General features: G+C 39.7%; 1 protein-coding gene across 10 annotated transcripts in view; it reads left to right on the forward strand.

The window, feature by feature from the left end:
* Window positions 1-393: 393 nt before the first annotated feature.
* The window catches only part of cacna1da (calcium channel, voltage-dependent, L type, alpha 1D subunit, a), a 66,725-nt gene continuing 53,963 nt past the window's right edge, over window positions 394-13,155 (forward strand). For 4 of the 10 annotated variants that reach the window (XM_063474048.1, XM_063474050.1, XM_063474049.1 and 1 more), the window contains exons 1-3: window positions 395-801; window positions 2,695-3,160; window positions 5,277-5,382. In XM_063474048.1, coding sequence (XP_063330118.1) covers window positions 2,841-3,160; window positions 5,277-5,382 — 426 coding nt within the window. In that variant the 5' untranslated portion in view covers window positions 395-801; window positions 2,695-2,840. Of the gene's footprint in view, window positions 802-2,694; window positions 3,161-5,276; window positions 5,383-13,155 lie in introns of all 10 variants that reach the window. The other 6 variants (XM_063474046.1, XM_063474047.1, XM_063474052.1 and 3 more) reach the window with 2 other exon arrangements.

A 13,155-nucleotide genomic window follows, 5' to 3' on the forward strand; every position in this document is an offset into this window, starting at 1 on the left:
TATACAAAGCTGACTTTGATTATAATATATTTTAAGGACAGCATTTTAAAGTTTCAGGTTTTATTTGCTTTTTTTAAATGAGCGTAGCGCTTAAATATTCGGAAGTCAAGTCATTTTTCAATTGGGTCTCAACTCTTGAAAGGGGAGTATACATACATGGGGTGGGAGTTTATTGAGCACCAGCAAGTTCTAATCGAGTAAATTATATGACTGACCCAGTTTATGACTGATGTCCTGCTATTTATTTATTTATTTTAATTTTCGGGGTTTCAAATGGATTTCAGATATATTTGGTGGTACATTCTCATCAGACAGCCGAGGGAGTTAACAGGTTGTAATTCGTTTAAAGATAAGTTTATGTGCTGCAACAATATCCGGAAGGAAAACTGAAAGGTGTCGCTTTTGTTATTTATTTATTTTTATTGAAGAGGCGCTATCACTGGATAGCCCGCTTGACCCAGCAACGATCTGAAGTGTGCAGAACCATGAGTCGGAGGCAGGAGGAGGAGAGCTCGCTCTCAGTTGGACACTGGTTTCACTGTTGACTGGCTCCGTGACGATAAGCAGGCAGCAGACGAGGATGCTCTGTTGTCTGGTGCGCACTTTCCTGTCTCCAGCTCTCCACAATCACCATGGAAGAGCCTAATTAATGCACAGCCTCTCCGTGTCTCTCCCACTCCCGGAGCTGATGATTTTTAGAGCGCCGTTAGAGACGGGACCTGCGTTTTTCGCCCTCCGAAGCTCCGGACTCGGCTATCCATCGGAGAGGACCGCGACTGAATTATAAAGTCTTCAGAAAAGGTAGCTCACAGCGTGGTGCGGGTTCTGCTCCACAAACTGAAGTTAGCCTCTTAGCATAGCCGCGTTTTCTTGCATGCAGGCAATGATGGTTTTTTTTTTTTTATGTATATTTTATTATTGTCAGAGGACAGCAGATATTAAAGGCCACTTTCCTCTCGTTGCTGTCCTGTTCTGTAGATTCACAGATCTGTCGCCTTGTCATAAACAATAGCCGCCACTGGTAAATTGACATGAATAGAGCTCTCCAGGACTGATACCAGGCTGATACCTTTTCTGGTCATGTGGACCGTCCACTGTATTAGCCCCGAGTGTAAGAGCACCGCTGATTGAGGTTTGTTGTAATAACGTTGCCAGCTGTTTCTGATGGGCAGCGGGGACCATCTGACGGCTGTGCGCTGCTCAATTTTCACTATGAGCGCCCGGAGTCCAGCCTGTCATTTCACATCGCTGTGGTTTTTTTTTTTGGGGGGGGGGTGACCATGTCTTACCTTGGTGGTGTCCAAGGAGAAACACGAGGACGCTCGATGATGGTTATTTTGTCACGAATTGCTCATGGAAATGTCAGTATCTGTTTCCATCACGGGTGCACGGTCGACGACGTCGATGCAGCAGTGAAATTAATATCTAGAAAAATTATGCGTTTAATACGCATTGTTCTCATTTTGAGCTTGCACTAGCCTTCGCTACATGAAGGCAGGAGCGTAGTGCAAAAAGACATGTAAAGCAGCCAGTCTCGCTGCAGCGAGGTGTAGAGCCATGCATTACAATAATACACATATCACATTTTGTGTGTTTGTGTGCAATAAGAAGATTAGTTCTTCTTGGAGCATCACTGCAGTGTGACCTTTTTGTGTTTCTTCCTCTGCGGGCCTGCTCGCAGTTCAAGGACTTACACAGCTGATGTGACCAAGTGATGCCTGAGAGTGGCAGCTCTGAATTGTGGCATGTTGCTTTTATTTTTTCCCCCTTGTGAAATATGGTTATTTTTAGACAATTTGGGGTAATTTACTAATCCCAGACTTTGATCGTTACATCAAAGCCAATCAAAGCCTGCTATATTTGTTGAAGGTGATCAGGTAATTTCTCTGTTTGAGTTACTCACAGGACTGTGGAACCAGGATTGCTTATCAGAGAGGAAAATAAAAAATGGGTTAGTTTCACTGAGAATGTGCTTTGGTATCTCATAGTAGTGTTAGATTAATTACCATTCCTATCATAAATTATAAGACCTTATAATGTTGCAAACATTAATTATAGGCATGTATCGATATAGTTAATGCTCTTTTGTTTTTACATCATTAAACTCCAATTGTCTGCAATTCCATTGGGAGCACCTCCTGTGTTGTATATATGTTTAGTACACAGCAGATGACAGGGAAAAAAAACCATATGCTGATTTAGTACTATTATTAGTCGGAAAAATTAGAGGTTATTCCTAACTGTCAGTACTGAATATAAATAAAGTTAAGGCATGGCAAAGCCAGCTTTATTTACACAGCAGGGAAAATTAGAGAAATGAAGACGAGAACAACATAAAAATAGTAGAATTAATGGAAATGCTATCGATCAATAATGTTTTAAAACAATAGCAACAAAAAAAAAAATTCACAACATTCAGAAATAAATCATTCACTTTGTTCGGGGTGTATTCAAGCATCTAGGGTCCAATCTAAAGGAGCTTTGAATGTATGTTGAACAGACTGTCAGGACTCCAGGTCCCAGGGTAACATGGATATGAGGAAGTAAAGCCATTCACAGTTTTGTATCCAGAAAAAGAACCTTAAAATCTTTACTTGTTCATACTGGATGCCTTTGCAGCAATTGAGGTAGGTTCAGTGTAATGAGCTTTGTGTTGTTACAAAAAACAAACTGTCTTTCTCACCTTTTTTTCAGAGGCAAATTATGCCAGCAGCATCAGAGTCGGACGCCCTGGTGACTTGCCACCTCATTGGTCAGACTACTCTGCCCTCCTATAGTCTCCCGGTCTACCCTGGCAGATCCATGCTGCTGGATGCTCCTCACAGAGCCACGCCCGCACCATGAGCGCCAACGGGCCTGCCCCAGACCCAGCCCCTACTGCCCCAGAAGCCCCTCCCACCTCAACGACCGCCCCTGCTCCGGGTCCGGCCCCGGCCTCAGCCCCAGCGCCGGCTCCCACGGCACCACCTGCTCCCCCCGCTCCACCTGCCCCAACATCCTCTACCATCCCGGTAGGTGCGTTGGCACAGAAGAAGCGGCAGCAGTATGCCAAAAGCAAGAAACAGGGCAGTAATGCCAACAGTAGGCCACCGAGGGCTCTGTTCTGTCTCAACCTCAACAACCCTATACGCAGGGCCTGCATCAGCCTGGTGGAGTGGAAGTATCCTTTAAAATGGTGCATGTTTGTGTTTAGATTGGACAAAAGATCAAGGCTGATAAAAGAGTAGATATGGGCAAAGGAGGAAACTGTGAAATTTTGGTGTTTAGAGCTTTACGTGACACATGTAATTATGTATTACATCGAGTTATCTAATAGCCATTAATAATTGACTGTATCATTCAGAACTCTAAGTAATTTGATGGTAAAATGGTAAATGGTCTGTATTTATATAGCGCTTTTACTAGTCCCTAAGGACCCCAAATCGCTTTACATATCCAGTCATCCACCCATTCTCACACACATTCACACACTGGTGATGGCAAGCTACGTTGTAGCCACAGCCACCCTGGGGCGCACTGACAGAGGCGAAGCTGCCGGACACTGGCGCCACCAGTCCCTCTGACCACCACCAGTAGGCAACGGGTGAAGTGTCTTGCCCAAGGACACAACAACCGAGACTGTCCAAGCCGGGGCTCGAACCGGCAACCTTCCGATTACAAGGTGAACTCCCAACTCTTGAGCCACGATCGCCCCATCACTGAAATTTTAAAATAACATCTCAGACAGAAGCAGTATGGCTGCAAAGTAGCAAAGTCTTTGTTTCTATTCATGTGAACTGGATAGTGCAGGATTTTGGGTCAGTGTAACACAAAAACACAAAAATGTTTGAAAATATGTGTGTATGTGTGAGAAACTGTGACAGGCAGCTTTAAATTTTTTATGACCCTTGATAGGGAAACAAATTCCTGCTGATCTTTTTCCTGATCAATGAAAACAATGATCATTTTTGGTGTCTACAACTCTTGGATCTTAGCTCCGATAATTAAGTAATGATTATTGATGACTGCCACTAAATGTAGACTTAGGTTAACTAAATGGTAAACAGATTAAATTTCTCATGGTTTACATATTGTCTGCTTATTTTGGAGCATTTTTGTGTTTAGTAAAGCTTTGAATTCAGTTTTTCTAGTTTATTGATTCTGATGGAAAGTGAATACACTTAAAGTCACAGGAAAAGAAGTTTTTATATTATCTTAAATGCTGATAAATATATATGTATATACTTTAGGTAGGCACAATGTAGCTAATGTGCTATTTGAAGCATGTCTCTCCAATAAAGACAGAGTGAACATTACCATGTCATTACGGGTGAGCTTTATAGACGAAGCAACTGAACCCTGGCACAGCACAGCTGTGGTGGTGTTTTTGCTAGAACAGATGCTTCTATCACAAAAGCCGTCAGATGTTATAAAGTAGATTGCTCAACATGAATCACAGAGATATATTCATAAGCCCTCTTTTCATGTTTGTTGAAAAAAAAGTCTCTGGGGATTGACTACCAGTACACTTTAGGAAATGCAGCTGTAGCCATATCAGGTGTCCCAAATTGCTCTGCATGGACTACGTGCAACAGGACGGCACAAGTGGCATTTCTTTCTCAAATGTCGTTGGAATAGGGCTGGGTTTTTTTCTTTTTTATTACATTTTTGAATGACAAGAAGCTTAAATTTAACCTTTCAGGATTTGAAAATGAAAATGGAAAGCTAGAGTAAAATATGTCAGTGCTTACTGTAATGGAGGACATAATGGAGGTGAATGCTTTTCCCACTGTTTTAAAAATTTTAGTCATAAAAATCTGCCACAGTTCAGCATTTCATTAAATCAGTTTAGCTTGTCATAAACCCTCTGTTGGGATGGCAGTTGTTTTTTAGATGCAAGAGTTTTTCTTTCTTTTACATTATTTTCCATCATAGTTATTTTTACCAGTTTTTTTCAACTTTTTTGCCTTTTTCAGTCACATTACATGCATGTGTACACATGTGTGGCCTAATCAGTGCAAATTATATAAACTTGAAAAAGGGGGCAAAATTTGCATTATTATAAAAACCAAATAAAAACATTAAATGACAAATACATAAAAACAAATAAAAATAAATGACAGCTAAGATTCATGAAACAAAGCTCTGTATTCTACTGTATAAGTGAAGTATTTCATTAAGTATTTTGTTAGATACACAATTTTAAAAAAAATACAGAAGTTCAAATGTGCAGTTTTTATCCATATAATTTATTGCTTCATCTATCTGTCATCATTTTCCTTAACTTCCTCTCTCAGGCCATTTGATATCTTTATATTAATTGCTATTTTTGCCAACTGTATGGCCTTAGCTGTTTATATCCCTTTCCCTGAAGACGATTCGAACTCCACTAACCATGACCTGGTGAGTAGTTTGTGTAACCAGTTTATGTATTTGTATTTGGTGTCTGTTGGTGTCTGCTACATACACATTGCTCCGCATAGTAACAATATCAACTAATAATGTCAACTTCTTACTGTCTTCTTAATGATTGGATAATTAGTAAGGAATATAAAAAATACGATTTTTGCTGTATTTGTGATGAAACTGAAGGAAGATTGTCGAGTGCAGTGTATGTTGTACTCTTCTTGTCTGGTTAGCTTTCATCAGATTATATTATCATTAAGCTGTTTCACGACACATTATCAAACGTGTTGTTGCTTTATAATCCTCTTTAAGTATATAGATTGATAATATCACTCTTCTGAGATGAAGATACCAGAGGTTTTGCAGTAATAGCAGGACACTGCATACAGACAGTGTTTTCTGTGTATACAGTAGCTTTATTATTTAGCATCTGCCGCGCTTAGGAGAGAAACACTTAGACACCCATTCTCACGGTGCTTTATCATGTCATCGTTTTCAGGTTTTATTCAGCGTTCTATTTTTAGGATTTTATCGTCATTGCACCACTCTTTGCACCTTGTGCATTTATGTCTGTATGATGAATTATGGGGGGCGTAGTTGTTGTAAGCATTGTTCCACAGCTGAGGATAAGTGGATTCTTCAAAGGCCAAACAGATGCATAGAATCTGCGATGCTCGCATGAACAGAATTTGATAGTGTTTAGTGTGTTTTGAGTAGCGTGTCGAGTGAGTATGAAGACATGAAAGGATTTGAAAGCTCTATTTATGAGCAGAAACATGTGAGGGAAAGGTTATTGGCTTGCGCTAAATGACTGGCTAGAGTGTTCCTCTGACTGTTATGTTGCTGAACATGCTGTGAAAGATAAGCTACAGCTCTGGTTAAAAGTGAGTTGGTCTACTTTAGAAAGGTGTGCTGCGTCCCAGTTTGACCTCCTGGAGAGTGACCTCGGGGTGTTTGTTTACACAGCACTGCTACATCAGAGAAAAGTGGGCCATCTGGGACGTTACAGTGCCTGATACAGTATTATCTACCATATGCTGTCAAGTTCAGCTTGGAGTGAAATCCAAAAGTGGTCTATTAGAATCGTAATGGTGACAACTAGAAGAAACTGCTGTAAAAGAAAATACAGAAAAAGAGTCTAGAAATAAGTAGCATTTAGCTCCTCTTCTTTGAATCTAAAATATATTTTATTTGAAAACTATTGTCATTTTTTTGCATCGTGAATAATGATACAAAAAGGCTTTTTGTGAGTTAATTTGTGTGTGTTTGTCTGCCTTTATATCATAGAATATCTGTAATAGGAAAATGCTTTAATGACAGACCATACATTTGAGTTTTATTTGAGCATTTAGATAAACTACATGCAAATGAATGAGAGCTTCATTGTGCATTAGATGTCTGTTGAGCCAAACAGCTTTCAGGGACAGATGCCACTTACTAATATGTGTCTAGCTTCAAACTGTTAATGGACTGTGTGGCTGCTTGCTTATTTCGTACCAGTAACTTTGTATAGTCTCTGTAGCTTAGATCTTTTTACAAATGCACCTTAATGCACTGTGAGCATCATGGTGGCATTTTAATCAGTTGAAAGTGTCTGAATTTCCATAAATGTGTGTTCAGATATGAATTAGTTTGGCAGCAAAGTCTGGGAACGTTTTAAATGTTGGTTACCAAATACCTTCACTTATTAGGAGGGATACTACTTGCCACATAGCAGGTACTGTATGCGTCTTACTTCTTTATGTTTGTTGTCTGAACCTGCGATACACTGCTGTGTAATATTCGTCACCGTCTTCTAGTGGTTTAGATAGGAGTGTCAAATTGGATTTATGAATGCACCCATTAAGAATTAACGAAAAACCTCAGTGCCTGTCAGGATCCAGGACTGAATAGTACATTTATGTGGCTCTCATGCTTCATGAACAAGGCCATTAAGCAGAGATGAGACGATGGGCTGATGAGTAGATATGAATAGATTTATCATGTATTGGTGTGCTTTCAGTAGTTTTTACAGTTAGGGCTTTAGCTTTTTAGACGTATAACTCTAACCTACTCTGTATTGAATTTATACAGAGGCTTTTTTAGTACACTATATAGGTTTTTTTTTTTGCTTACAGCGGTTACACTAAATTATTGCCCAGTGCTACACACAGCTTCCTCTTGCTTGCACAGGCTTTTGGTTTAATTCTGCAGAGGCAGCATATAATCAAATACTAGAGGGCAAATAATGCAATCTTTTCCTTTTCAGCATCGCTCGAACAATAGAAATCTTTATAGGGCAGGTCTGCCAGCTTGGCCTTGGTTGTTCTACAGAACTCATGCTGTAGTCACAGGAGGAGCACTAGAGAGAAAAACGCTGAGCTGGTTTTGTTGTAGCAGCCAGCAGGTAAGGCTGGAGTGAAGATTGCCATTTCACACTACTCTGCTCTGCAGCCTCACAGGTGGACTGATATGAAACCTGAGTAGCTGTGCTCAGAGGCTGATGTGTAAAGCACGGAACAAATGATATCCGAAAGCTGCGATAGCATGCAGGTTTTAATTCACTTACAAAGCACAGAGACACTAAAACCAGCATGCAATAAGCTGCTGTGTAGATGTGTGGATGTGTAAACTATATTCAGGACAGTTCCTGCATGTTCTGTTGAAATCACAAGATAAAATACTCATTCTGTGCATTTTACACTGTGTGCACAGTATGTAGGTGCTGCAGAGCTGCTTGACTTGGAACATTACATTGCTGCAAAGTCACAGAGGCCTTTATAGCCTGAGTCTGCCCATCTTGTTAGTAAGGCTTGGTTAAATGCAGCAGCTCATTATAAATAGAAAGCAATTTCCTCCTCAGGCGGAACAGAGGGCAAAAGATTGGGGTCTAGCTACCACCAGGAGGCACAAGTGAGTAACAGGATGTAGCCAGCACACAAATACACACATGCACCATGAGACCACAAACCCTTGTCAGGACCTTATAGTCATATTTTCATTAATCTCTTGCTTAGTTTGCTCTCTGACTGCTCTTCTTTGTTTAGTCATTTCACTTCAGTAATAAGAAATGCACACGTAACCCACCCTGCACGTGACTGCGTCTCCTCCACACCCACCTTGTCCAAGGGACAGACAAATAGTCTGTGACCCTCCTGCCTTTGCTTTAAGGTCATTTCTGACTTATCTATCTGAGTCTCAACACCACAGGCAGCTCCTGCTGAAGGTAGCTGAGCAAAACAATGACCTTTTCACGGTGAATATGATTCATACATCTTATCCTTTGTCAGGCAACATGCAGTGAATTGCGTCTGGTATCAGGTAGTGTCTGTGCCCATATCCCTGTAATTGCGTAACTCTGGAGCTGCAGAGCTATTTATTTTACTGGGGACAAAAGGACACAAACATGTAAAGAGTCAGTCTTCAACCAACAACGAGGTCATTTGGATGCCAGCAGAGAATGATCAATTCTGACCAGTTTCCCTTTGGATGCTGTTACAATTTACTGTGCCACAATTTTTAAAATACAAATAATGGTATAAGTTTGATATGGTATAATGGTAATGGTATAAACTGATGCCACATATGGCTTCAAATATACTACAGAATAACTAATCACGCAAATCCACCACCATGTATCCCCCTAAGCTTACATTCAGTCAGTTACAGCACAATGCAATGCCAACTCTACTAAAATCTCATGGATATCTCACACAATGAGCAACATGTTTCCAGGAAATAAAAGAAGAGAGGCTATTACATGTGAAGTTAACATGCATGGGACTCTGTCCTAGGCATGAAATGTGCCTACTGTGTACTAGAAAATGAGCAACTATCAGCGTCATCATCAGTTCTGATGTAAATACGTACCAACAACTATCAAGGCGCCAAACTTGTGACCCAAAGCCAAATGCCTGCTGACTGATCACAATCATCAAGTTTTTCAGAGTGACAACGAGCCACTGAGAGGCATTCAGTGGTTCCTGTCAAATCTGAGGCACAGTACAGCAAAGTTTTGAAAACTAATTATAATTTGAACATGTCTGGATTATTGTCAGTCTCATTTTAAAAAATCTTTTTACATGGCTGGAGATTTTAGAGATAATGTTTTGAATATTTTACACCAACATTTTCATTAGTGTGTTGAACATAATCATTGCACTTAGGTTCAAACTCCACTCCACTCCAATAGTACTGGTTGTTTTCGATGTGTACAGCTTGCCTTTGTTATTATCAGCAAAAAGGCACTCTTAAAGACAGCCAATGATGGACAAACCAAGGTAACTAAAATCATATTATCATCAAGCATGATAATAAAAACAACTAAATATGAATAATATACCCTATTTCCGCTTTATATACGCAGTGGACTTTATGCTATGTTTCAGCAAAAGAATGAAGTGGCCAATTTAAAAAAGTTATGGTCACCATGTGTCTTTATAGACCATATGCTGTTCACAATTATAATTTAACACAAAAAGTGCCAACGTGGGCTTGGAGGTGTAAAAGGTCCCACTATCCCTAAGCTTTTGGAGGGAGCTGAGGGAGCAGATGACAAGTATTGCATAAGAAGTGCTGCCAAGGTTCACATGTCAGTGTTTTAGTGGCATGTTGTGTTATAGAAGAGTGTAAATGTAAATGAAGCAGTTGGCTCTCTCTCTTTGTGTGCGTATTTGTGTGTAATGGCTGGCACAAGCAGTAACGCCTGGACCGTGGACTCCCATAGAGATGATGGTAGAAGTATGTGTTTAGTCACTTAACGTAGCTGCTCATTTGTGGCTCACACTAGCTCTGTCCCTGCTTGTTATCTTGAATGTGTAGTTTTGCACATGTGCCTAAGTGCGAGAGTGTGTTTGTGTGTGTTTTTGTGTGCGTGTGTGTGTAATTGAGGTAGAGATGGAGAGAAGCAGAGCTATGCTAGCTTTGTGCAAATGCTGTGTGATTGTGCAGCCATGATAATGTACAACAGCTGAGCATGTGCAAAGGCTGTGCATCAAACAGGCCTTCTTAAAGGGGAAAACTGTTTTAGGATGAAATTCTTTTTTTTTCTACAGACGCAGAATCATTTCTTATAAAAATATTTTCATTAACGTTGCACGAGGAAAAAGAGAAGTTGCCATTTTTTGTTTGCTGTCCTAAGCGTTTGTTGATTTGCTGTTGATGATAGATGATGATTAGAAATATAATGTGATGTATTTAAATTTCTATTTGCATGTTACACTGCCAAACTTTATACCAACCCTTCATAAGATTCATGAGATCCAAGAAAACCTTCATGACCTCTCTGTTGAAAATGAGTGTTTGTGGTTTTATTTCAGTTAAAAAATGCACAACATTTTCATATAAAATATGTTGTCGTCCCTGGATTTTGTCGTAAAATTTTACATGTATGTTTGTCAGTTTTGGACTCTTTATGTTTGGTTGTTCTCATATATGAAGTTTAGATTTTGGTGATGATTTTTGTGAATGTTGGATTCCTGTTTTGGGGCCTTGTCTATAGTATAATGTAAGTCTTAGTTCTGGTTTCCATTTGCATTATCCTTTGTCTTATTTCCTTGTTCATGTCTTGGTTTCTCTGTGTTCACTTGCTATGTGTCAGTAGTTTATATGCCATGTCTTTTGGCATTTTTTCTGTTTTATTTTGAAAGATAGTTTTCCTTCCTCTAATGTGTTTTGCTTCCTCTCTGACCTCCCCTGATTGTGTCCACCTGTTGTTGTACTTTGACCTGGGTCTCATTCAGTGCTATAGTTCTGGCAGTGTATATACTGTATATGCACATCCTCCATGTTTGCATCCTCCATGTTTTCCTAGGTTGTTTTGTGTTGTTTCCTGTCAGAAGCATTGTTGCTCTGTACAGGTCATGTGGTATTGTAGATAACCGCTGTAGTGTAAAAACTCAATCCTGTTTTTCTCCCTCCACTGAGCTGTAACTGTGGCGAGACAAACTACCTGATCTCTGACAGCAGCAGCATTTTCAAATGAGGAAATGACAACAGTTTTATTCAGCAGCTACATCGCTGCTCAGCTGTGTGTCGACTGTGTAGCTTTAGGGAAAAGCTATCACTTATCTCTTATGCAAAAAAAAAAAAAATATATATATATAGATAGATAGATAGAGAGAGAGATATAGATATTAATTATTATGTTTCCTTTTTTTCTTTGTTGAGACATTCATTTTAGCAGTGTGGGTAAGATGACCTGTACAGTAGTGTTTTCCTTGGCTGAGTGACATCCACATCTCACACGCAACTCCTGCCCGCCCCCACAGTACTTCAGATACGCACACATAAGCTACACAAAAAGACACATTTATGTGCTGTACATACAAACACATGAACAGATACAAAAGAGAGCACAGGGCAGATGCGCAGTGCATTATGGTATTTCTTAGAGTAGTTGCCAGATTTCAATTTGTTGCATCCCTGCTTTTGTTATTCTTGCATTTGTAATCAGTAGTTCAGAATTACTGTAAACGCTACAATATCTGAGAAAAGTATATAATTACCATATTACAAATATTCCAGTTTACTAAACATATGACCAACCGGTAATCTGATTACTGTCTTATTAAAAGATGTACCTGATAAACACTTGAACAGCCATCCCAATATAGACTGCACACTCAAGCACAGATATTTACTGTGAAAACCTGCAGGAGTAGGCGGTGAAAAAGCACTAAATATTGGCTGCCCTCACCCCCCCTGGCTTGGCTGGATGGCACTGACTGATCTATACAGACAGGGGAAGGAAAGAGAGATGTAGAGGGCGTGGGGGAGGGCGATAGCGGGAGAGTGAGAGTGTATGTCTACTCAGTTAGTGCACAATCAGATCCGTAATGACACTGTAATGTTTCTTTAAGATTCGAGAGATATCTGCTCTCAAACTGTCCCGTAGCTGGTAACTGTGGAGTCTGTATTTGGACGGAGTGTGTATACCCTATATTGTTCTACATATGACATACACTCAAACATGGACTCAAACATGCATATTTATACTCTGATTTCCATCTGTGGGCTTGCTGTCTCATACTCAGATATTCCTACAGGTACATATACAGTAGAGACAATCAGGCACTTATGAAAACAGAGCAAACAGGAAATTAAATGTGCACTGCACATGTTATGTCAGAGGAACCTGCACATATTTTCAGTCTAATTGTGACCATTTTCAACACATCTAGAGGTTTAAAGTTTAATGCAAGAAAAAAGTTTAACCCTGGTTTATGTCATCATCTTTGTGGTGATTCCTGATTTATTTTTGATATATTTTTATTCCAGTCTTATGTTCCTGACTCCTGACTTATTAGCCTTCGTCTTGATGATGTGGTTTGTGTGTTCCTCCTCAGCGGTCTTGACTCTCCTGTCGAGCGCTGCACTGTGAAGCCAATGGGGTGGTGTTGGCAAACATTTTAGAAGAAAAGTAAAACTGCAACATTACAACAATATGAAGCAATTAAACACATAATACAGCCTGACACCAATGAGGTTGAAGAATATCAGTGCGTTAGAATAAAGGTATTAAAAGCTCTGTATAAATGTGTGAGCACTTTAAGTGCTTTGGTCAGTAAGACTGTAAAAGACTATATTAAAAAAGTCTAGTCTATTTAAAGTCGGGACAGAAAACTGGCAAAAATGCTGACTGTGTAAGTGGACAGACTTCTTAGTATAACAGCTCTATGATTAGGAGATAGGGGAATCTGATGAATTGCGATTCTTATTTTATTTATTTAATATTTAGATGCGGGTAAAACATATTCAGCTTTTATTTTTCAGCTTAAGAATCTGAATAAT

Source organism: Pelmatolapia mariae, linkage group LG5, assembly GCF_036321145.2.
Source record: "Pelmatolapia mariae isolate MD_Pm_ZW linkage group LG5, Pm_UMD_F_2, whole genome shotgun sequence".
Taxonomy (NCBI): domain Eukaryota; kingdom Metazoa; phylum Chordata; class Actinopteri; order Cichliformes; family Cichlidae; genus Pelmatolapia; species Pelmatolapia mariae.